We start from the raw sequence: 26,133 nt of genomic DNA, 5'->3' as shown, positions 1-26,133 counted from the left end.
GGAGCATTCCCACGCAGGGTATCCACCACCCTGTATTTTTTATTGGTGTGGACATAAGGGTGGGCCTGCTGCATTTCTACACTTGGGGAAGTGTGGAGTCCGGTGACGTCGTGCAGACCCTCAGCGATTGCTGTAAGGTCTGCCTAGTCGACAAAAAAGTCCACCAGTCCAATATGAAGGGTCAAAGCCACTCTCGTCATTGTCTAAAGTGGCGAAAATGTCTGCCATGGAGCTGAAAAAGTTGGTTCTGGATTTTGGTGCGATTTACCGCTCAATGGCGGTCAACGTCAACAGCTTGGCAGCTGGCGCCGACATGATCTTCGGTGCAGAGGACGCGCTGGAGAGAACCGGCGCCTGTGTTGCACTGGTAAGCACCAGCGCCAAAGGAGCCCTGGCCTTGCTTGGCGCTGAGCCAGATGACTCTGCCGACGCTCTGGGGCCGTGGTCACCGGGTACTGATGGAGCTACTGGGGCCTGCTGCATTGAAGGCTCGCCCGTACCTGTCTTTTTAAACATGTGCAACATAGGGTGATTCCTCCCATTCAGCCCTGGACATCAGCCCAGGGCGTTCACTAGAATAATCGGACTTGCGTCGGTCATGTTGTTTCTTCTTGTGGGAGGAAAAAGAGGATGAATGGCTTTGGGAATTAGATCTTTTTCGTTTTTCTCAGATGCCTCTCATCTTTTTCTGGAGTAGGCCCCTCCATTTTAGCCCCCAAAGAATGGTTGATGGCACTTGGGATTTGGAGGGCGGTAAGCCTACCGCGCTTCGCCGTCCAACCTGAGGGACTTTGGGCTCATTTTACCATGCGTCATACAGCTCTTAGTGTCGTGACTGGTGCCGAGGCACCACACGCAGATGTAGTGTGGATCGATCACAAGCATTTTTCGAGCCGCAGTCGTTTGAATCATCCTGAGGCTCTGGGCACAGACATGGTAGAGCTCACGTCAAGCAAAATAGTGACAAAATGTCGAGCGAAATCGAAGTTCGATGCAGTGTTCCTCTCGAGCAGTGTGATGAGCATGCAGAAAAAAAGGAACTGAGTTACGGGGGGGCATAGTGGCGCAGTATATGTATGGCAACCAATGTCCCATTGGGTGCCGACGACGGAGCAACGTGTCAAGGTGGATCGACGGCCGAGTCGAGTTGCACTACGCCCCATGTCAAAAAGTTTTCAGAGCCGCTGACTCTGTAATGGATATCTATCTGATGAGGAATCTGCCGGAGAAAGGCAATCCATTGAAGAAAATGTACTCATATGTCAACACAGGACTGTATAGTTTTCTCTTGATTGGTGCTAAGTTCTAACCAGGGATAAGATGCGTTCTTCTTTGTCAATGGATTAAAATGTGTTCTTTCTGATGGCTGCCCCTCGACAAATTCTTCATCGCCCTCCTGTCCTACCTGTCTGTTCAAGAGTGCTTTTTCATTCCTTCTCTCTTTCAATACCTTTTATAATTCTTCAATGCAGCTGAGCATGGGAAAAACAAACTGAGGTAACAGGCTCGATGCAAGCTACTTTTGTTGATGTCACGTCCAGACTCCAGTGTGAAGAACGTTGAGGGACCTCGCCGCCAATGCCGCACAGAGCCCCCTGCTGTTGAACATTTTTCGAGATCTACCAAAAACCAGGATAATGATAACTAAGATGACGAATCCATCGAAGGTACATCCATCAGAAAGAACATTACCATGAGTAAGTAGTTTGTTATTCACAATTCCCTCTGTTAAGCAATTTTTGAAAGGGTTTCTGAAACTTTTTTCCCCCACGCCGTATTGTTTTTCCTGTGTGGGATTTGGATTTAGTTTTGATTTTCCCAATGGTAGCGAACTCCATTTGAGCCCCTGCATTCTTATTCTTTAGGGTTGCTCACTGTTGAGATGGAATTTCAGAATCAGCCCCGTGAACACATTCCGAATGCCCATCCTATTCTGGTGAACAGAGAAGGACAATAATGTGTAGCCAAACACTATCTGGGTATCGTGATTGAGCAGCAAGACTCTGATTTAGGAGAATGTGAGAGTGATGAAGGGTTTCCTTTAAGCACACCCGTAGCACTTTTAATAATATAAGTTAGGCAGAATGTATGAAAATACAATTATTTAGGTCTGCGGCAAACTCTTTGCAATGGAAACACCACAATTAAGTGTTATTGTAAACATACACCACTATTATATACATATTCACTTTTGGGTTTCTCTGGCTACTGAGCACTAACACTTTACCACAGAATAGAGTTAAAATAATAGTGGGAACTGTAGTGCAGCAAAAAATGTAAATATAGAACCTGTTAAGAACCCAATGAGGAACCTATATATAAGAAAGAAAAGCGTTACAAACATCATACACAGCCTGCTAAAATAAGAGACTACACCATTAAAAAGTCCTTCCATAGGTAGAAAAAAATGGTTCTGGTGCCCTTAGAACTACATGTCACAGTGAAGTTCTTTTCAGAAAACTAGGAGTCTTTAAAGGGAGCAACCGATACACTTTGGCAAAGATGCAGACTGTAACCAGACAGTCACAGATCCCACATGTGGTAACAAATGCACACAGCGGCTTTGTCCGAGCATGCTAGAACTTTCCCTGGAAAATGGCTTACCATTTATAGAAAATCCGGCCAGAGACGGCAGGAAGAAGGCCAAAATACAAGACTATGGTCCAAGGACAGGTGAAAATATTATGGCACAGGCATTTTGGAGGATGTGGTACTCTAAAAGGCATTAAGCTGCACAATGCAAAGGTACACAGGACAATTAAAAGAAGCAGTAGAAATAAATCTGCTTCCACCAGCCGTGTTGGACACATCATGCAAGTAGCCAAACAGTTACGAGAAACCAAGTTAAAGGGGCACAAAGTATCACAATCATACCTCAGTCGAAAGTGAAGTGTGCAGTGCAAAACAAACATAATTTTGCAATGTTCACCTGCACAGTTAGCCATAGGGAATGATCAGTGCCCCCAAAAAGATGAGCATAGGAAGGCAGGTTAAGTTAAGGCTTCACTTGCCTCTCAAAAGCACAGCAGGTTCAAAACAATGACAAAGGGTTAAGGGTTCCATAGATGTCTGGGGGGAATGTAATTAAAAGAAAATCTTTCCTAACAAAGACCAAAAAGAAAGCACAAGGATTTAAGTAACAGAGATAGAGGCTAAAGAAAATGGGAGGGAGGGCGAGTCCATCGGGAACCCCTTCACTTTAACTTTGTTTCTTGCAGAGAGAGTATTTTTAAGGCCCATCTCTTGAGTCTAAAAAAGAACAGCTAGTCTATGGCCAAGCCTGTAAATTTGAGGTGTTGCACATGTGTATGTTGGATACTGTAAGTGATATTGTTGGACATCACTGACCGGTTTAAGAGGATCTGGGAGTGATTTTATCCCATCCATCACTACGAAAATGTTTTCCCCCCAAAACTCCTAGAGTAGGCTGTTCTCCAATAGAAGGGTGAAAGCCTACTTGCAAAAGATGACTTCACCTCAACCTCATTGATGACTACTCATTCCTAGTTTACCATAAAAGGGATACATTGAAATGCACCAATAACTAACTAGATCTTCACATTCAACTGATGGTTCCTTCAGTTTCAGCAAGGCTGAAGAATGCTTTAGTTAACATTGATCGAAGAAGTGATACAATATCTAAAACCTTGGTCAAGTTGCAATATTCAGTCATTTTAATAGTTTGGGAGGGCAGATGTATTTGCAAGAACCATAGTAACAACTCTCATCGGTTCAATGTAATAATGTCCCCACAAAAATATCGCTGGAAAATGGCCGTTTTTTGTGGGGACATTATTGCATGGCTGCCCCTATCCCCATATGTATATGGTCACCCATATAATATCGCCACAACCTTTTCCCGGCGATATTATGTACGGCGACCATATATATGGGGATAATATTACCTGATGCCCTCTCATCAAGCAGCATCATTGACAGTTTCAGTGACCACTAAATTCGGAACTATTTAGAGAAGACTTTTGTAGAATAAATCTGCACACATTTTTGACAAAATATTACAAAAATAGTAATGAGGGCTGGATTTCGACAGATCAAATAGGGGCACAACTGTAGTCTTGGCATAGGCTACAGATGTATAGCTGAAATGTATGGAGCGGATTGACACTGGAGTGTACATGCGTACAGGATTTATGAGAGAATTGGGATCTGGATATTATAGCATGCGTCAGACTGAGTTGTGGGTCATGTCTACACATGGGGAGACTCAAGAAAATGTTGTGTAAATTGATTGTGCTGCAAACAATAGGTGTGCCCATGTGTGGCACCATGATTTAGAGAGAAAATTAATGTAGAGAAACCAAATACCTGACTTGCTCTGGATGCAGTGATGAACCTGGAGGTTGGACGTTTTGTTTACTGATACTGTTTGCTCATGATGAGAAATGTAAGTTTCAAAAAATGTCTTGCCACTCAGCGTGGGAAAGGTCAGCTATAATCATTTGACATAAATTGAGCACTGCTCAAGTCCATAATGCAAGCATTCACCAACATCTAGCACCATGCTGCGTCGTGTCTAGATATTGCCATCCCAATAGAAATCTCATCAAAACTGAGCTGTACTCTCACTCATCCTTACAAATTACTAATCACATTTAAGAAATACATATTCCTGCTTCGACAATCATATCCCCTCCCACTCATCCCAATTGTTTTTACTCTCTGCTTTTGCTCGTTCTGTTGTCTAATTTTCTTTCCCATCACCTCCTCCCCAAACCTCTCTTCTTTTCCAGTCTAAGGTCTGGCGACACTGTGGCTGGGTCACAGTATGCCACCTTTGACTATCCTCTCTATGGCCTCACAGGTTGGTGCCACCTGTAAAATTGGTAATTTCTTTCTTAAAACAGGCCGCAAGGTGCTGCCATTTCTGTCCTTGGGGCTGTGCCCCTGAGTGGTATCTGCCATGGTTTATCAGTCGCATTGATTACTGCAATGCCCTCTACCTGAAACAACCTGTGGGAGATGTTCATAGGTTACAGATTTTACAGAACCTAGCTGCCATCGTTGCTAACGCCATTGGCGATCGTCGACTACCCGCAGCGTGGATCTGTTTTCTGGTGAAGATGTGCTTCATAGCCACTTCTTTCTACAAGTTTCGGAGGGCCAGGTTTGGGGCCTACTTTCCGCCTTCTATGATGTTTGAAGAGAAGAGGAGTCTCTTCAAGTTGTGCACCAAATGTGGACTGCGCAATGTCTGTTGAGGATCGGCATCTCACTCAAGTGCTTCTATTGCCTGCATCCAGACCACGATGAGGAAGGATGCGAGATTTGTCATGGTTTTTCGAGGAAGACTAGAAAGGACCGGCACAGCAGGCTGGCGGCGTGGCTGAAGTTGGGGAAGGCCTCTGACTCGGCCCCTGGGGGAAAATTGCACCTCATCCAGGACCGGCTGGTCCCAGGAGCGTGCTCCCTCTGAGAAGAGGTTGAGGTCCTTTGAGGCTGCCCCCTTTCACGGGCGGTCCAAAAGGAGGCTAAACACCACACTACAGATTTCGCAAGAGTCGTAAAGGCTGTGGGACACAGGTCGGGAAGGACACGCTCCCCGTCTCCATCTGCGTCCACGGTCAACCTGCCGGTTAGGGGTGCTCCTTCCAAGAGGAAATCCTTGGACCCATCAAACTTCAATTGCTGTCCTTGCACAAGGCTACAAAGGAGAAGTACGCCGGTGGCTCCTCTCTTCCTCGTTCGTCCACCAGGACCACAGCGTCATCGACCACTGCTTCATCTTCCAGGCCATCCACCCCATCGACGACCACAGTCCCGTCGACAACCTCACCGACATCCACTTTGTCGGCGATCCTGTCGATGACTCTGTCGGCGACCATCACTACGTCGTTGAAAGGGGCCTTTGCTACTTCCGCGGTCTCCTCCACCAACACAGTGACCCTGCGAGTGTCCTTGCCTCCACGGCATACAGCTTCGTCCACGGCCCGCCCACTACCACGACTGATGACCCTGGTCAGGCGCCCATTATCACTTCACTCCTGAAGGAGCCGGAGAGAACCGGTGAGCTTCCACCGCCTACAAAATACACCCCCCTAGGCAGGGGATGATGTCCCCAAAGATGATGGGGATTCACAGAGGAGGGTCGGTGCGAAACTACTCAAACTCCGATGACAATTTACCCGAGGGCTACTACTCGGACCACGAGGGGGGCCTGGGGACCGTGTCAATGGATGGGTCTCTGCTGGGCAATCCTGCTCCACTGTCTAGCCCAAGGAGGCGCTCCAACCTCGGGCCACTGCAGGGTGGGCCACTCATGCCTCAACCAACGTCCAGGGACATGTTGCTGGACATCCTTACAACCCACCACACTTTGCTGCCGGAGATACAGCTACGACTGCCTGCTAGCCCTGTGCCTGTCTCAGACCAGAGCCTCCAAGGCAACCATACATTCCTTTCAGGCCAAACCGTTAGGCGAGGGACCCTTCAGGCCCAAGACATCAGCCGACGCCACCACTGCACCTGACTGTGACCCCTGTGGTGGAGGATCCACCACACACCGACACGGTTACCGATACATGCAGGTGCTACTGCAACTCATACCGACGAGTCTGACTATATACCGGCAGAGAGGGAGCTGCTTGGTGTCGACGAGCCTGCCAGGGCCTTGCTACCGGATGAGGTCGTTTTTTTCATGCCATGATCTCAAGGGCCTCCGTTCTCTTCAATCTGGTACCGGAGGAGACGAAGAAAGAGGGTTTTCGCTTCCAAGGCTGGGAGTCAAGGTGGAAGACCGGCATGTCGATACCTCTGCTGGATGATGTCTGGGAGGAAGGTTTGGCCCTGCTGAAGATGCCAAGTACCCCTCCCCCGTAGAGAGACAGGTGGAGAAAGAAGTACAGGGTCCCGGACTCGTCCCCAAGTGCTTGAGATCACGGCCTTCTCCTGACTACGTGGTGTCTGCCGCCGCCAGGAAGCGCTTGTCGAACCCATCATCTTCGGCCATGGTGCCTCCAGACCACGAGGGGAAGAAGCTTGATGCAGTGGAAAAGCACATCATTTATTCCACAGCCTCCATCGTCAAGGCTGCTAATGCCCTTGCCATCTTATCCAGCCATGACAGGGATCTATGGTATGAGCTTGTGCCCATTTTGGACTTCCTGCCACAGGACAAGAAAATTGAGGCCCTGGCACTGTTCCAGGTCGGAGAGGTAGCCTTGGATCATGCCATCACGGTGGCTCTGGACATCGCAGATACCGGTTTCTGACAGATGGGCAATGGGGTGTCCCTCCGACTGCAGAGCTGGCTGAAGGCCACCAACTTCAGGGCGGATGTCCAGTCCAAAGTGTTGGAAATGCCCTTTGATGGGGACAATCTGTTTGGCAAGACTCTGGACGAGTCTCTCCAGGCCATTGAGACAGATACGGTGCGCGCTCCATGTGGACATTGCAGTAGAGGAGGTTGTTGGCCTTTCGGTCCTAGATGGGGAAGTTCAGCAGGTCCTGCAAGGGGCATAATACCCCCTATGAGCAACCCTCCTGTTATGACCAAGGAGGCCTACAGGAGCCGTTAACAGGCCTATGGCGGCAGAGGACAGCAGCGTTGTCACCCACAAGCTAGGGCGCAAACGCTCAAGGAGACCTGAAACCAGCCTGCGATCAGGGCCCCCACTTTCGCACCCCATGAAGGGCTCTGTATATGTTAGCAATGTTTACCCCCAGGCATGTAAACTCCCATGTGAAGGGGAAGCCCAACTTGAGTTCCAACTGGACGTCCTTCGGTATTCCTATTGACATGCCCACTGATTCTTTTTATGGTTGATGTGGCACACGGAGACCTTGTGGAACTCCTCTGAAAGGTCCATTAGGGGGGTATCGACTGTTTAGGGTCTTGTAGAAAGCAGATGACATCATCCGCATAAAGCGCTACTTTATGTATGTTTTCTGCCCACTCCAGGCCCTGTATGTGGAGACTATCTCTAATTCTTTGTGCTAGCGGCTCCATGGTCATTGCAAAGACCAAGGGCGACAACGGACACGCTTGTACCCCTGCGCAGAGGATTCGGGGGGGAGTTGTTCCCATTAACCCTGACCATGGTGGAGGGGATTTGAAAGTTTGCTAAGATTAGCCTTATGATATTTGGCCCAAAGCCACATAATGATAAGAGAACTTGTAGAAAATCCCAGGCCATGCTGTCAAATGCACGATGTGCATCTAGAGAGATAAGTGAGATTCCTCTTGGGAATTCTTAATAAACCCCATTTGATCTGTGTTTATAATGTGTGGGCGAACTTCATTCAGTCTCGCCGCTATGTCTTTGCTATACAGCTTTGCGTCCTTGCTCTAAAGAGCTGTTGGACGGTAGGAGAAGCAATCCTCCATATACTTCCCTGGCTTCAGTAACCAAGTGGTTATGGATTCAGTCATAGAATCGTTCCTTTCCCGAGGTGGAAAATGAATTAAAAAGTGTTGAGATGTGGAGCCAGCTGTCCCCCAAACGTTTTGTAAAATGTATTGGTGAACCCATCCGGTCCAGAGGCTTCCCCCCAGGGAAAGATTGAATAGCCTGAATTACTTCTTGAGCTGACATGGGCTTTTCTAATACCTCTCTCGTCTCCTCTGAGATCTTAGGGAGCTGGACTTGTCTAACAAAATCTCTAATACGGCTGGGGCCCCCTTTATGTGAAGGAGAGGATTTCCTGAAGAAATCCTCCATGGCCTGCAACTTCTCAGTTTCTGTGGTGACCCTCTGCCCATCCGCGGCTCTCATGGCACCAATGTAGTTGCGAGTAGACTTCTTGAGCTTTGCCGCCAATAGTTTATTCGTCTTATTACCCCTAGAGTAATAAAACTGCTTTGTCATAAGTAGTGATTGTGTTGCTTTCCCCATCAAGTGGGTTTCTAGTGCCTGCCTGGCTATTCCAAGGTCTCTTAGCGCCCACCTGCTGCCTTTATTAAAATGTGCCTTTTCTTTCTTCCGTACCGTTCCTTCTAGTTCATCGTGGATTAGCTGCTGGGCCCTATTCCAGGCTATTGTCTGACCTTTTATGTAGCCCCTGAGAACTCCCTTCGCTGCATCCCATACAGTGCTGTTGTCTATCCCCTCCGCCTTGTTTTCTTGAAAGCATTAGGTTATTGCGTTCTCTAACGCTGTTCTCGCTACCATGTCCAAAAGGAACGTTCATTGAGTCTCCACAGGGGTTTTTGCCATGGGGTCCTTAATTCCTGGTCCATTTTCAATATCACCAGGGACTGGTCCATAAGTGCTAGGATCTCTATAGTGGTGACTAGTGGTATGAGGGTCGGGGAGACCAAAACATATATCTAACCTGGAGAAACCCCTGTGTACTGCTGAGAAGAAAGTGTATCCCTTTTCCCCTTGCTGGACAAAATGCCACACCTCGATCAGTGTTTGTTCCCTCAATAATGTGGTCATGGCTAACAAGTTAGCTTTGTCATTGATAGTCGGGGCCAGGGTTTTATCTATCTTTGGGTCCACCACAAAATTAAAGTCCCCTCCCATTATTACCTTACCTTCCATGTAGCTCCCCCCAGGCCCAGTAAGCCCTTCCAAGAACTCCCCGTTCTCGTTTGGATTATAAATCGCCCCAAGTATGACTTTCTAATTTCTCAGGTCCGCTTTGACCAGCAGGTACCTTCCCTGTGTGTCCCTCACCACATCCCGTATTCGTATCGGTAACCCCTTACGGACTGTGATAGCCACTCCACGTTTCTTCTGCCCACTCGCTGCAATATTTGCACGTGTGTATCCCTTACCAATCAGGTGTTTTTCATCCTGCTTTAATAATTGGGTCTCTTAAATGAATGCGATATCTATCTCCATGGAGGTGAGCCTCTGAATGATAGCTTTTCACTTTACAGGCGAGTTTAGGCTCCTTACGTTCAGGGTCGGGCATTTTATACTGGGGTTAGCCATTGTGTATTATGTCTGTGTTTGGTGCACCCCCGTGTGGTGAGGTGCAAGTGCGCCAGCCGGGGCCGGTAAGTAGAGAACTTCTTACTCAGTATTCGTGCATCGTGAGAAGGGCTGTGAACCATGAACCAGAAATGATACCCATGATAAACAATAAACCCCCAACCATAATTGCACAGGTTCTTACTCCTGCGGACTAACAGATCTGTCATCCATCAACTACAATGACAGTTGAATGGACATCTGTCTTTCATGATGTCATCTCCCCCCGCCCCATGCCCAATATTCTTCGTCAAGTGGAGTATGCGCTCGTCCATTTGTCATGTGCAGAAGTGGCCCGGATCCAAGCCCCTAGACTCTGCCCAACACAGAAGTTAAATGAATTACGTTGTTACTTGAGTCCCCTCAATATTTGCCCATGCGGAGTGCCACCTCCAAGAACTTCCTCCGTCTCGGCCTTCTCGATTTGTCTGTTAGTCCCTTCTTGACTTTGGGGCACTTCTGCTTGAACAGAATCCTCTTGTGGCCCATTCATCAATGTTGCTGCCTCTTCTTCAGATCTGATTGCGTATTTTTGGTTCTTATACTCAAACAGTAGCTTGCAGGGCAACCCCCCATTGATATTTGATCTGCTGCGCCTACAGCCAGGCTGTCACGTCACGCACTTTCTGCCTATTTGCCAGCGTACGTGGTGCCAGATCCTGGAATAGCACAACTTGCTTCCCTCGGAACTGTACAGGCTCTTTCTTCCGCGCCCGCGCCATGATCTGTTCTTTTTGCTGAAAGAAGTGGACACATGAGAGCTAATCTGGTAAAAGGTTGCAACGCTGTTGTTGCTCAGTGTACACCCGGTGCGTTCTGTCTATTTCCATCACTATGGATTCTGGGAGGTCGAACAGTGTCTGGAACAGTTCCTTCACGTAGCCTCCCAGGTCCTGGTCTGAGACTTCCCTCAGTATTCCACAGATCCTGATGTTTCATCGAGAGAGATTCTCGAGGTCCTCCAGCTTGGCCAACATCATTTCCATTTGTTCCTCTAAGCCGAGGATTCGATTGGTGAGTTCCTCTTGGTCGTGAGCCTGTGTCCTCTATTTCATTTACCCTCGTTTCCAGCCCAATCATATGGGAATTTAGGTCTGCCACTTCCTCAGCATTGTTTCTGTAGTGTCCTTGTTCTCTTTAGTGAGGTCTTGCTTTAGCAGGGAGAGCATCCACCAGGTCTTCTTTTGTGAAAGATGTTGGCGTCACAATTCAAGCTGGGAATGGGTGAACCTCGGCCAATGTTTCTTTGAGGTTCGCCTCCTACTCCCTTTCCTGGATCCCCAGTTGCGTTTTGATGTTGCCCGACCCCATCTTTGGCCTTGCACCTCCCTTCGACATCTTACTTGCTGCTGAAGTGCCCGACAGTGTTTAAATGCTCACTCCCCCACAGATCCGGACACGCTGGGTTGGTAGGCCGGGCACACCATTCAGTGGTCTCAGTGAAACTGGTTGTAAGGCTCCGCTGGGAGGAAACATCTGTGTGTCGAGGTCTCACTGACCTCAGGGCTCCTGGACCACTCAAACCCTTGTTCCACATGTCATGGGCTGCTTTAATGGGTGCCCCTACCACTGGTTATACTGGGCTCATATGCTCTTGCAGTGCTTGGGCGTCTCTACCCAATTATTTGTGCCATCCACGTGCAGTCTTCTCATTTATCGAGGGGTCTGCTGCACCTGTCATTCACCCTGGCAGCCCGCTTCATCAGTAAGGCAATCACCGCCCTGATTTCCATATGCCTTTCACCCAATCTGCTCGCCTCCACAGCGAGGCCATCACCCCCGTGCATCATATGTCTTTTGTTAGGGAGAATTCTCTGTTTAGGCTGAATTTCCTAACCTAGTGAGTCCCCCAGCAGCTTTGCTGGATTTCTGGAGTTTGTTTTTTTCTTCTGCCAAGAGTGAGACTCTTTTCTCCAGCATGGGGTCTGGCATGGATTCACATGCTCATGAATATTCCCCGTCGTCAGGCTGGGAATCCTCGGTAAAGAAAAAACCAGTATCAGTTTCGTTTCTGATCTGTCTTTCGTAGTAATGACCAATCACTGGTCTCTGCGTCATACTGACCACAGCCAATGACTGCCCTCTACCTAAGCCCCGACTCTGGCAGCCATCTTCAGATTTGTACCGCACGTTCATGTGTTGGGATCCTCGTGCTATTGCTCTCGAGCGTTAGTGCTATTTTTTCACGTTTTCTCAAAAACTTCGTTTTTTTTTTTTTTTCGGTCAAAAGAGCCTCAAGCTCCACCGACTCTCCATCCGATCAACGGGGACCCGTGTTGGATTCGTCTGCGCCCCTCAAGGGTGAAGATTTCGTCGAGCTACGCTTTTGGAGGACTCCAGAAGTTTTCTCAGGCCCGTCCCGGACATGGCCCAGGAGAAGGGAAGCTGCAGAACGTCTTTAAGGAGGACGAACACTCCTTTTGTCTCTACTGCTTACATGAGGACAAGACGCACGTGGAGAAGGACTGTGCGTTTTGCGGCAACATGTCGGAGCGGACCATGAATGACCGCCATCAACGTCTCGCCAACTGGCTGGAAGGGAAGAGCCCGTCCGGCGAGAAGAAGAGGAAGAAATCCGAGCGGTCTTCTAAGACCTTTGAGGACGCCCCGGCGACGGGGGTCCAACACAAGGCCAAGCACTGCGAGTCCGCTGGAACCGGGAGCGCCGAACGGTCGGGCTCTACGGGCGCCAGGCAGGGCGCACCCTCCCCGGTACCATCAACCACGAGCCAACGCTCTGGGTCGGGTAAGAGGAAGGCCGAGCACCCGGCGAAGCTCCTGGAGAGGCCCTGGTCGAGCTCGAAGGCCCCATCGGAGGGGGAGCGAGGCAGTGTCCCCCCCCCCTCAAGGATAAGGCGGTGAGCGCACCTAAGGTGGTGAAGGCCTTAATCCATCCGGCCAAGGCCTGTATCGAGACTGTCGCGGCGGCCCTGGCTCAGACTGTGGAGGCTACGCCAGTGGTGGCGACCTCGGGGCTCAGAGTCTCCCTGCCACCTCGGAGGGAGTCCTCTTTTATGCCCATCGATAGGACCCCCGTGAAATCTCCGGCGGAGAAGAAAAAGGGGGGGCAGGGTGTCGTTGTAGACTCGGCTTCAACCTCGGAGGAAGAGCTGATCGCCCGTCGGATTCCCCTCTGCCAGCGCCGCAAGACAACTCGGCGGCCATTTTGTTGGCTATACAGTCCTTATGCTCGGAGATAAGGACGAGACTACCGTTGCCAGCGGAGGAACCACTCCCGTCGGGGGACCCAGAACCGGGACCTTCTGGCGTTCCTCCTCCCAAGAAAAGAGCGATTCACCCTCCACCTCCTTTTCAGCCGTCGCGCCCTGTCCAGCCCTCCTCCCCGTCCACGACTCGAGGGGATGATACGGGGACTGACACGGCCGCGACGGGTACGGACGACGAGGGCTACGACGAGGATCTTCCGTCATCACCTCCCACCAGGGCTTCTCCGCCCGACGAGATTGGATCGTTCCACTCCATGATCGCCAGGGCATCCGAACTTTTCCAACTCTGCCCTGAGGAGAAGAAAAAGGAAGGATTCCTTTATCAACGGCGCGAGGCCAAGAGGAAGACTGTCCTCGCGGTGCCTCTACTGGACGACATTTGGGATGAGGGCCTCGCCCTCCTCAAGAACCCTTCCACGACGCCAGCTAGGAGAGACCGGTACGAAAAGAAGTACCGGGTCCCGGACGCGGCCCCCCTGTGCCTCCGGGCGCAGCCTACCCCGGACTCCGTCGTCTCCGCGGCGGCCAGGAAGAAAGCGGGGGGGGGTGCGGCCTCCACATCGACTTCCCCGCCGGACGGCGAGGGAAAGAAATTGGACTCTATGGGACGCAGGGTCATCTCGTCTGCAGCGACGACGATTAAGGCGGCCAACGCCTTGGCTATCGTGGCCGGCTACGACAGGGAGCTATGGTACAAACTGGCTCCCCTGCTGGACTTCCTACCGGACGACAAGAGGGCGGATGCCCTGGAGATCCTACAGGAAGGTGAGGTGGCGTCGGACCACGCCATCACTATTGCGACGGACATCGCCGATACGGGATTTCGCCAGTTGGGCAACGGCGTGTGCCTTAGGCGGCGTGGATGGCTCAAGGCTACGGACTTCCGTCAAGACGTACAGACCAGAGTCCTGGACATGCCATTCGATGGGAACAACCTGTTTGGGAAAACAGTGGACGATTCCCTTCAGGCCATTAAAGCGGACACGAAGACGGCCCGGGCCCTTGGGGTTCTGCAACGACGACGGCCACCCTTTCGGAGCAGCGGAGGCAAGGGCGCCTCCAAAGGCTCCGGCGGCGGTTTCTCCACCTACCGTCAAGCGGCCCGCTCGTCGTCTCAGGAGGCCTATAGGGGACGAGGCAAGTCGGGCGGACCCCGCCGTCGTCGCCAAGGAGGTCAAGGCGGCAAAGCCTCGTCGAAACAGGATTGAACCGACCGTGGGGTCGGGCCCCCACCGAAGCACCCCGGTGGGAGGCCGGCTGGCGAGCTTCGTCAGCGTGTGGGAGTCCATCTCCACCGACCGTTGGGTGTTGGACGCCTTAGCCCGGGGCCACGCGCTCGAGTTTCAAAGAAGGTGCCCGCGCGTCCCACCCGTGGCCAAGAAAGAGCTTCACGTCCCGCAGCTTCTCCTGGAGGTAAAGGCGATGCTCAGGAAGGGCGCCATCGAACTTGTTCCAAAGAGGCTTCGGGGCTCCGGAGTTTACTCGAGATACTTCCTCGTGAAGAAGAAGACGGGAGGATGGCGCCCCATCCTAGACCTGCGACGTCTGAACAAGTTCATCAAGGCTCAGAAGTTCCGGATGGTCACCCTCCAGCACGTCCTGGGTCAGCTGGAGGAAGGAGACTTCCTGTTGTCGTTGGATTTGGAGGATGCCTACTTCCATATTCCCATCCTAAGGGGGCACCGAAAATTTCTCAGGTTTGTGGTCCAAGGGCGTCACTACCAGTTCAAAGCCCTCCCCTTCGGACTACGGTCGGCACCCAGGGTTTTCACCAAGTGCCTTGCACCGGTGATGGCGCAGCTGCGCCGAGAGGGGATCCACGTCTACCCCTACCTGGACGACTGGCTCATCCGAGCCAAGACGAGGGAGCTTGCCGTGGACCACACGGCAAGGACCGTCCAGCTTCTCACGGACCTGGGATTCTCCGTGAACTACGCCAAATCCCACCTGGTACCCGCGCAAGACGCACTGTTTCTGGGAGCGAGGCTCGACACAGTGTCCCTTCTGGCCTCCCCGTCGGAGGAGAGGACCAGGGCCATCCTGGGCAAGGTACAACGGATGTTGGTGGCCGACGCGGCCAAGGTGAGGTCCATCAAGTCCCTCCTCGGAATGATGTCTTCCTGCATCTACCTCATTCCCGTGTGCAGGCTCCGGATGCGCCCGTTGCAGGAGTTCCTGGACGCGTGCTGGATCCAAACGACGGGCAGCTTCGAGGAAAGGATCACACTCGACGAGAGTTTCCGACGAGCGATCCGGTGGTGGGCACCCGCGCGCATCTGACGGCGGGCATGGACTTCCAGACCCCAGCCCACCAGGAGACAGTGACCACGGATGCCTCCCTGGAAGGGTGGGGAGCGCACACCGAAAATCTGCACGCAAGAGGCCTTTGGCTCCCGACGGAGAAATCACTACATATCAAAGTCCTAGAGCTCCGTGCAGTGTTTTGGGCCCTCGGGTCCTTCCTTCCGTCCCTCAAGGGCAAGGTGGTGAGGATCTTCACCGACAACACCACCACCATGTTTTACATCAGGAAACAGGGCGGAACCAGGTCCCTAGCACTGTCCAAGGAGGCGCAGGACCTGTGGCATTGGGCCGTCGCCCAAAGGATGTTTCTGGTGCTGTTTCATCTGGCAGGGATAAAAAACACCATCGCCGACTCACTCAGCAGGGAGCTGCGCTCGTGCCACGAGTGGGAGCTACGGCAGGATCTAGTGGATCGCCTCTTCCGACGGTGGGGCACACCCCAGATCGACCTGTTCGCGACGGCGACGAACTCCAAGTGCCGGAGGTTCGCCAGCAGGTTTCCCCAGGCGAGGAGCATGGGCGATGCTTTCTCGTTCCCCTGGGAGGGCCTGTTCCTTTACGTGTTCCCTCCATTGCCACTGCTAATCCGGCTCATCAACCAGCTCAAGAGGTCACGGTGCAGGATGATCCTCGTCGCACCTGCGTGGCCGAGGCAGATATGGTTCCCGGACCTTCTAGACTTGGCAGCGTCCCCGTCAATCAAGCTGCCGGTGGACGCGGATCTACTCTCCAGGGAAGGAGGCGCCATCCTCCACCACGACCCGAAATCGCTGAACTTGCAGGCCTGGCTCCTGCAGCGCTAGAGTTTGGAGGATACGACATACCGGCCGACTGCAGAGAGGTTCTTGCAAAGGCCAGGGCGTCCTCGACTCTTAAATGCTACGGACACAAATGGAAGAGGTTCCCTGTCTGGTGCCACGCACAGAAGATTAACCCTCTACGGATTACGGCTCCCCAAGTACTGCCGTACCTGCTGACGCTGGCCAAAGCTGGACTGGCACACGCGTCCATCAAGATTCATCTTGCTGCGATCTCTCGATACACCAGAACCACGGGGCGGACATCCTCGTGGTCTCATCGTCTAGTGAAAGAGTTCATGAAGGGACTGTTCAGATCGTTCCCGCCGGTGAAGGCTCCGGCCCCGGCGTGGGAGCTCAACGTGGTGCTGACCAAGCTCATGGGACCTCCGTTCGAGCCTCTGCACTCGGCCCCGTTGAAGTTTCTGTCGTGGAAAACAGCGTTTCTTGTGGCCATCACCTCCGCACGACGAGTGGGAGAGATCCAGGCCCTTTCCTGCAAGGCCCCGTACTGGACTTTTCACGACACGAGGGTAGTGCTCAGGACGCACCCCTCCTTCATGCCCAAGGTGCCGTCGGACTTCCACCTCAACGAACCCTTGGTGTTGCCTGTGTTCTTCCCGTCGCCTTCGTCACCGGCTGAGAGGACTTTGCACTCGCTGGATGTGGCTAGAGCGCTGAAGTTCTACGTGGACCGCACGAAGTGTTTTCGGAAGACGTCACAACTCTTTGTGAATTTTGGACCTGTCAATCAGGGGAAGGCACTCTCGAAGGCTTCCATTTCCAGATGGCTCTCCGGCTGTATCATGTACTGTCATCGGTTGGCAAACCGACCGCTGCCTGGCCGTCCGAGAGCCCATTCCACCAGAGCGATCGCAGCTACCACGGCGTTCCTTTCTGGTGTGCCCCTGCTGGACATATGCAGGGCTGCTACGTGGAGGTCGACGCACACCTTCACGAAATTCTACTGCGTCGATCGGGATTCCAGGGAGGAGTCCAGGGTCGGCCAAGCAGTGCTGCGCAACCTGTTCGCCTGAGGTGAGCCTGGTGAGGAGGTAAGATGCTTAATGTTGAGTTTGATGTAATGCTTAATGTTGAGCCTTTGCCACCTCTCGTGGTTGTGCATGTGTGTACTGCTATGTATTCTTTTATTCATGAGCATGTGAATCCATGCCAGACCCCATGCTGGAGAAGGAACAAGTTACTTACCTGTAACTGTTGTTCTCCAGCATGGGTCTGGCATGGATTCACATGCGAACCCTCCCGCCTACCCCTCTGCGGCTCTTCACTTGGTCATACTGCCACTTCACGTGCTTCCAAATCTGAAGATGGCTGCCAGAGGCGGGGCTTAGGTAGAGGGCAGTCATTGGCTGTGGTCAGTATGACGCAGAGACCAGTGATTGGTTATTACTATGAAAGACAGATCAGAAACGAAACTGATACTGGTTTTTTCTTTACCGAGGATTCCCAGCCTGAGGCCGGGGAATATTCATGAGCATGTGAATCCATGCCAGACCCATGCTGGAGAACAACAGTTACAGGTAAGTAACTTGTTCCTTCCTCGCACTCTTGGACATGATTTGGGGTATTCCTTTGTTGATCTACGTGTTTTATGGGCTATGGGGTATTTTACTCCATAGGGTCTCGTGTTTTTTCTGTGTGTGTTACACAGAACCTTCGGTGCAGTAACACAGGGGTGTCCTAGGTGACCCCCACCATAGACTCCATACCCTGGGACTGACTACTGTCTCCCATGGCATGTAAAGTCACCATTGGCTTTACTAGTCCCAAATTACTAACAGAAACAGTACAGCCCATCATATTGTGGACGTACTGGTAGGGGCAATTCGATTGCCCCTGGGTCTGTTGGTCGAGGGGGCACTGTCCCGTCACCCCTCGTCGAGTTTTGGCTGGTGGCAGTGGATATACTACCTGTTATATTCCTTAAGAATATTCTCTATGGGATTTTCCCATGTATTTTACTCGCACCACTTTTTGGTGCAATGTTAAAAATACCGCCTGTTTCTTTATTTAATATTAATTCACTGGTAGGATCTTTGTGCCAGAACTCGGTTTTAAAATGGTGTTTGTGTTCGCCTCTGTATCTCCAAACCAAAGGTCGAGCCCTTTGTTCCACTTTTGGCGGGCTTCTACACAGAAGCCCTCCAAAGTGGTGCCACTCTGTCTGGGTACCACAGGGGGTGTGGGAGGGGGTTTAGGCACCTTGGACTAAGTTGCCTTGCCAACCCAAGTCACACTCTTGCGTGATTGGCCCAAGTGGAGAGCTGCCCCGCTCACCACTTAGCATGTTGATTGACAGCTAGGCTGAATGAATGGGGGTTTCTTGCATAAAAGCAAGGCTTTTGGGACTGGAACTTCAGAAGTCGCCACAGGACCTGAAAATCCGAAGAGGGAGAAGCTGAGCCGACCTGCTACGACGACACCACCGGTGGAGCCCTGCTGAACCGACTCGCCACTTCCCAACGACAGAGATCTCCATGCTGGAGAGTCTTCTTCCCTTGACTGGTGGGAACAACCAGTTTACCTTCTTTTTCGCTTCCAAGACGTCCAAGTGGTTGAATTGACCGTGCCAAGCACCCCGGCAACCTGATAGCCACTTACCCTTGCACCGTGAATAAAAGGACTGCTCCTTTTAATTGAGAACTCTGCGGCTGGTTTCTTCCCTGGCAGTGCAACGACCTTCTGCTTTCCTCCACGACGAGATCCTCTCTTCCCTGGGACGAAGCACCGACTTGCACCAGCTGCCAGGAACAACTGCCCCCGCTGGAGCGTTCTCACCATTTTTTAAGGTACCGTGTCTGCCAGGCCTCCCTTTCTATAGATTGCTACAAGGTGACAGTAACTCCTTAAACTTCTGGACTGGGCTGGCCGCCTGACCATCTAACTGGTCCCTTTCTGTTGTCCAACACTTTTCTGAAAGTTTGTCGAGACTTCGGTGCACTTTCAACCGTGTGACCTTGGACACATTTCTCGCGGATCCTCTTAAAGTGGGTCCGGCTTTCTGAACTTTAACTTCACGGTTTTAACCTGCCTTCTTCTCTTACTGTGTTCGTTTTAAAGTGTTGGGACCTGTTCTAGCTATGCTTTGCCTTTCTCTCTCTTTTTAACCAAGTTATTAGAGTGTCATCTTCGTTAAGTGCTCACCGCTGTCTGAAAATAAGTGTTGCTTTACTTAAGACTTGTCTAATAACCGTTTAAGGGAGTGCATATCTTTTAGTGACCGTGTTTTTGAACTGCTTGATATTAGTGCCAGTGTGTTTACTAGATGTGTTTTTAAATAAATAATTATATCTCTTTTACACCGAGCTCTGGTCAGTGTTTGCTTGTTCTACTGTGCTCTCTTGACCTATTGTGTATGCTCTGTATACTGCCTAACTCTTCTTGAGAGAAGTCTGACTGCTCAGCCACAGCTACCAGGTAAATCTGGGTGGTGCAGACTGCTACCAATTGGGTTTACTGCCAAACACCTGTAGTCTTAAATCTTTTGCAGAGGTCCCAGAGGGAACTGCACAGGTTTCTGTCTAACATCTTTCACCTATGCAGCCTGCTTCATGGGGGAGGAAATCACCTCTGTGAGCTTCCCATGCCATTCACCCAGGCAGCCCACCCCGTGGTTGAGGCAATCACCTCCGTGTGCTTCTGCTCCTTTTCACCCATGCTGCCCGCTTCAAATATGAGCCAGTCACTACCGCGGCCATGCAGTGTCCTCCGCTGCAGCAACTCCGGATGGCAGCAAAGCTAGGAGAGCGCCCGTCCACACTGCGAGCACCACTCCAGCCCGACACGGCCTCTGACCCACATTGCCCGGGGCCACCACAGGATTCCAGTCTCTCAAGCCTTCCCCCTCTCCTTGCTTGAGGGAGCCCTCCATTTCAGGTGCTTCGGTGGTTTAGGTCCACCCACACCTTCACGAGATTCTACTGCATCGACAGGGATTCCAGGGAGGCCAAGCTCTGCCACGCAACCTGTTTGCTTGAGGTGAGTCTGTTCCAGGGGTAAATGTGTGTTAATTCTGTTGAGCCTGCCACATCCTGTTGTTTATGTGTACTGCTATGTAATCGTATTCATGAGCATGTGAATTCATGCCAGACCTCGTGCTGGCGAAGCAACACGTTACTTAACTTTAACTCCTGTTCTCCAGCATGGGGCTGGCATGGATTCACACGTGAACCCTAACTGCTTCCCCTCTATGGCTCTTCTTGGTTCATACAGCCACTTTCCATGCTATACCAAGTCTGAAGTTGGCCAGCAGGGGTGGAGTTTAGGGCGACGACTGTCCTTGGATGGGGGCAGTATGACCCAAAGGACAGTGATTGGTAAGGTTAAGGAGTTACTTGCGTAAGTTACTTGTTCCATATTGGATAACATAACATGACTTAGTTTAACCCCATGTTCTTATAAAAAAAGAGCTTTCCCAGACCATACAGGCGTATTTGAATGGTTGCTACACCTAATTGCATGATATAACAGAATTTGGTATTGTGCAGAAGTGATCTTGCGGCGGAGGGTTAGGTGGGATGGGTAGTAATTGGTGTTTAATGCTTCTTTATCAGTAGTTAAATCAGTATGCTTTATCTTTGTATGTTAAAATTGGCTAGCACACACAAACATAATGATTTGAAGATGCTTAAAAAGAAAAAAATCACTAACTGCAACATGGAGCATGCCACTTTGAAAAGAAATATGTGATTACATAGTTCTTGTAGCACCCCATATAATTTGTGTGTGTATTAAACGATAATATTTTGTTGGTAAAATTTAGTTTAGTTGCTTCTTGCATGGGGCCCTTTTTGCATGCCACTTTGGATTGACAAGTACATTTAAATACCCGGAACACTCATGAAGTTGTTGGTTACTATGAGACACATTTCTCAGACCAGAACCTTTTAGCAGTGTGTAACCTATTATTTACTTGATCCAGCACACCTTACACACCTTTGGACAAGAAAAGTACAGACAACACCGAGGATGAAACATTAACTGGCGAATGGACTCTCGACCAACCCGTCTCCCAGACAAGGACAACGGCCATTGTGGAAGTTAAAGGGACAGTGGATGTTGTTCTCAGCCCATTGGTAGTTGAAGCTTTAGACAGGTATTTTCTCAATTTTTAATACTTAGAAATGTCCTTGCGTTTAGCGTGCTACTTGTTCATTTGCCTAGCTACACAATTTGCATTGGTATTTAGTGTACGTTGAATAGTCTAATCTTTAACTTTAATAAAGTGTGTTTTGTCAGATTTATAGCAACACTTCACATTTCACTTGTACAAGCGTCTTGATTTTGTGGGTTAGTACAGGACAAATTGAAAAGTTATGTTGTGAATTATTGGATTTTGAAAGCATATACAAGCAGAGTAGTGTTTTAAACTTGCAGGAAAAATAATTGCACTCACTTTTGTAATCCTAATGCTAACCAATTTTTGAGTGGAAGACAACATGATTTTTTCTTTTATTGTGTGCCTGCTACTTTAACTTCTGCATGCAAATTATTGTACAGGGCACGTTTCTGAACAATGCCAGTCAATTTTACAGAATTATAAGGCACCTATGAACGCCCATCAATCCCAGTTGTGAGTGGAGTCTTTTGTACGAAGTTGTATTTTCAAAATAGAGCTGTTTTACTTGAAAGACTGTACCTGCTTGGAGTATGTGCATGTGTGCTGCAGTTGATGAATGCATACACTTGCGTTGGACGTTCTAGGTTTGAGAAAGTTGTCCATGCGATGAGTATATGTTGCGCCATGATGCATGGTAAGGTCGTCTGCACAGAGGGCTAATAGAGGAATAAGTGATTCCATGATGAGTGAAGGCTACTTGGGTGGCTATGGAAAGGTTAATGCTCTAATTTTACCAATAGCTGATAGTGTCGTGCCCGTCCCAGTTTCTCAGAAGTAGATAACATCTATCTGACAATTTAAAGAGGTGTGTTAACACCTGTATTTAATTTGTCTCCACACATGCTCTGCACAATGGTATTATATTTGAATATTTCTGCTTTTCTTAATCTAGGTACATTGAAGCGATGATCCATTTTACTAGCACGCGCCACCCAGCTTCAATTGTGGATGACTTGCACACCAAAGTCCTCAGTGAAGCTGTACAGAACAGCAAGACAACCTTTTCAGAGAATGTAAGGTTTAAATTTAACATTGTGCACATTGTACTTTTACTGTTGTAGCTCCACTGTTGTTCTCTTACCTCATGCATCAACGTTGCGTTTCATTCAGGCATTGGAGAAAAAAGGCTTTGTTAGCTCGAAAGTGCAACACAATTTCCATGTTCAACTTTGATGTCTGTCTCAATGTGCTTTCTCCAGCATGGGGTCTGGCATGGATTCACATGCTCATGAATATATTCCCTGTCTTCAGGCTGGGAATCCTCGGTAAAGAAAAAATCCGTATCAGTATCAGTTTCTTTTCTGATCTGTCTTTCTGAGTAGTAACATATCACTGGTCTCTGGGTCATACTGCCTCCAGCCAATGACTGCCCTCTCCCTAAGCCCCTCCCCTGGCAGCCATCCTCAGATTTTACCGCACGCTCAAGTGTTGGGAGTCCTCGTGCTATAGCTCTCGAGCTTTTACTGCGTTTTGCGTTTTTTTTCAGAGTTTAATGTCATTTTTTCGGTCAATCGAGCCTCAAGCTCCACCGTTTCTACTTCCGATCAATGGGGACCCGTTTCGGAATTTTCTACGCCCCTCAAGGGAGAAGTTTCGTCGAGTTACACTTCTTGGAGGGTTCCAGAAGATCTGAGGCCTACCTCGTGGACATGGCCCAGGACAAGGGAAGCTCGACGCACAGATCCAAGCTGTTCAGTAACTGCCCTGGATGCGGATTACAGAATGTTTTCAAGGAGGATGAGCATTTGAGATGTCTCTACTGCCTTTACGAAGACAAGACGCACGTGGAGAAGGACTGTGCGTTTTGCAAGAACTTGTCGGAACGGACTATGAGGGAATCATCGGATCCGCCTCGCCAGCTGGCTGGAGAAGGGCCCAGCAGTGAGGAGAAGTCGTCTGAGCGGTCTTCTATACCCTGTGAGTGTGCCCTGGCCCCAACAGAAGGCAAAGCACCGCAAGGCTGCGGGCACCGGGAGCGCTGAAGGGTCGGGCTGCTCGGCTGCCAGGCAGGGTGCACTTTCACCAACGCCATCAACCACAAGCCAAGGCTCTGGCTCGGGTAAGAGAAAATCCGAGAACCCGGGTAAGCTTCTGGAGAGACCCCGGTCGATCTCGAAGGAATCAGCCCAGGGGAGCGAGGCATTGACTCGCCCCCCAAGGTGAAGGCCTCAAGCACGCCCACGGTGGTGAAGGCCTTGATTCACCCGGCTAAGGCCTCTATCGAGGGAGTCGTGGTGACGCCGGCGAAGTCTGTGCAGGCTACCCCAGTGGAGGCGACCTCGGGGCCCAGAGTTTCCCTGCCACCGGTGAAGGGAATCCTCTTTTCAGCCCATCAATAATACCCCCGTGAAGACCCCGGTGGAAAAAGAGGGGGGGGGGTGGCTGTCGCGGACAAGGATACATCCTCTGAGGAGGAGCTGGTTGAAGTCGTGAAAGGCCTCAACAAGAGGTTTGTGGAGGTCCGGTCCCACGGGAGGAACCCTGAGGAGGCAGACTAAGAGAGCGACGGTGGCGCCGACGAGCCTCCCGTGGAGGAGGAGCAATCATTGCGCCCATCGCAACCAGTGCCCGAGCCTCAGGACAACTTGGTGGTCATTTTGATGGCAATCCAAACCTTATGCACAGAGATAAAGACGAGGTTGCCTCTACCCCCAATGGATGACCCAGCAGAACTGGGCCCGTTGGGAAGCGCTCCACACAAGCAGAGGAGAGTTCATCCCCCCCACCCCCCCGACCTTCCAGCCGTTGCGGTCCGTTCAGCCTTCATCTCCTTTACCTGATCCTAGGCATGACACGGGAACAGATACGGCCACGATGGGGACGGATGCCGACGGTGGTGACGATGGGATGGACCTTCCATCACCACCCCCTCGGGCCTCCACACCCAACGAAATTGGCTCCTTCCACGCCATGATTGCCAGGGCATCCGAGCTTTTCCAGCTCTGTCCCGAAGAACAGAAGAAGGAAGGCTTCCTCTATCAACGGCACGAAGCCAAGAGGAAGACGGTCCTTCCGGTGCCGTTTCTTGACGATATCTGGGATGAGGGGCTTGCCAGGAGGGATCAGTACCAGAAGATCGGTACCAGAAGAAGTACCAGGTCCCCGATTCCCCCCTTTGTGCCTTAGTGCACAGCCGACCCCGGATTCGGTCATCTCAGCGGTGACCCAGAAGAAAGCGGCGGGGGCGACGGCTTCAACTTCAACCTCCCCACCTGACGGCGAGGGAAAGAAAATGGACACTGTGGGACGACAGGTCATCTCGACTGCGGCGACAGCATTTAAGGCGGCCAACGCCCTAGCGATAGTGGCCCGCTACGACAGGGAGTTGTGGTACAAGATCGCTCCCTTGGTGGACTTCCTACCGGACGACAAGAGGGTGGAGGCCCTTGAGATCCTGCAGGAAGGTGAGATGGCATCGGTCCACGCCATAACGGTGGCCACAGACATCGCTGACACCGGGTTCCGCCAGTTGGGCAACAGTGTTTGCCTTCGACGGCGGGGATGGCTCAAGGCAACAGATCTCCGCCAGGACGTGCAAACCAGAGTTTTGGACATGCCCTTTGACGGGAACAACCTGTTTGGAAAGACAGTGGATGAGTCACTTCAGGCCACCGAGACCGACACTGAGACAGCTTGGGCCTTGAGAGTTTTGCAACGACGGCCGCCCTTTTGGAACTCCACAGGCAGACAGGGTGCCTCCAAGGGATCCAGGCGGCCCGCTCCTCGTCGCAGGAGGCCTACAGAGGACACGGCAAGTCGGGAGGATCTCGTCGTCATCGCCAAGGAGCCAAGGCGACAAGGCCGCCGCCAAGCAGGACTGAACCGGCCGTAGCATCGGGCCCCCATCTGAGCACCCTGGTGGGAGGCCAGCTGGCGATGTTCGCCAGCGTGTGGGAGTCCATCTCCACCGACCGTTGGGTGCTGGATGCCCTGGCCCACGGGCACACTCTCGAATCCCGAACTGCTGTTAGAGGTAAGGGCGATGCTCAAGAAAGGTGCCATCGAGCTTGTCCCGAAGAGGCACCGGTGCTCCGGAGGATACTCAAGATACTTCCTCATCAGAAAGAAGACAGGCGGATGGCGCCCCATCCTGGACCTGCGTCGGTTAAACAAATACATCAAGGCCCAGAAGTTCAGGATGGTCACCCTCCAGCACGTGCTGGGACAGCTGGAGGAAGGCGTCTTCCTATCGTCGCTGGACTTCCACATCCCAATTCTAAAAGGACACTGAAAGTTTCTCAGATTCATAGTTCAAGGACGGCACTACCAATTCACGGCCCTGCCATTCGGATAGAAGTCGGCGCCCAGGGTTTTTACCAAGTGCCTAGCACCAGTGGCGCCGCGGCTGCGTCTGCCTGGGATCCACATTTACCCCTACCTGGACGATTGGCTCATCTGTGCAAGGACAAGAGAACTCGCGGTCAAACACACAGCGAAGAACGTCCAACTGCTCACGGATCTGGAATTCTCCATCAACTACTCGAAATCCCGCCTGGTTCCGTCGCAGGTCGCACTGTTTCTGGGAGCAAAGCTCGATACAGTGGCGCGATTGGCTTCTCCGTCAGAGTAGAGGATGAAGCCCATCTTGGGCAAGGTGCACCGCCTGCTGGCCACGGACATGGCCAGGGTGAGGTCCATCAAGTCCCTGCTCGGCATGATGTCCTCATGCATCTACCTGGTGCACCTGTGCAGGCTACAGATGCGTCCCCTACATGAGTTCCTCGACG

General features: G+C 51.2%; 1 protein-coding gene across 11 annotated transcripts in view; it reads left to right on the top strand.

The window, feature by feature from the left end:
- Nucleotides 1-26,133, top strand: part of BLTP1 (bridge-like lipid transfer protein family member 1) — a 2,946,455-nt gene that overhangs the window by 1,041,126 nt on the left and 1,879,196 nt on the right. For all 11 annotated transcript variants that reach the window (XM_069631149.1, XM_069631145.1, XM_069631146.1 and 8 more), the window contains exons 30-31: nucleotides 21,209-21,382; nucleotides 22,299-22,419. In XM_069631149.1, coding sequence (XP_069487250.1) covers nucleotides 21,209-21,382; nucleotides 22,299-22,419 — 295 coding nt within the window. The remainder of the gene's footprint in view (nucleotides 1-21,208; nucleotides 21,383-22,298; nucleotides 22,420-26,133) is intronic.

This window comes from Ambystoma mexicanum, chromosome 6q, assembly GCF_040938575.1.
Source record: "Ambystoma mexicanum isolate Mex_15411 chromosome 6q, UKY_AmexF1_1, whole genome shotgun sequence".
Taxonomy (NCBI): domain Eukaryota; kingdom Metazoa; phylum Chordata; class Amphibia; order Caudata; family Ambystomatidae; genus Ambystoma; species Ambystoma mexicanum.
This window is presented reverse-complemented; position numbering and strand designations above follow the sequence as displayed.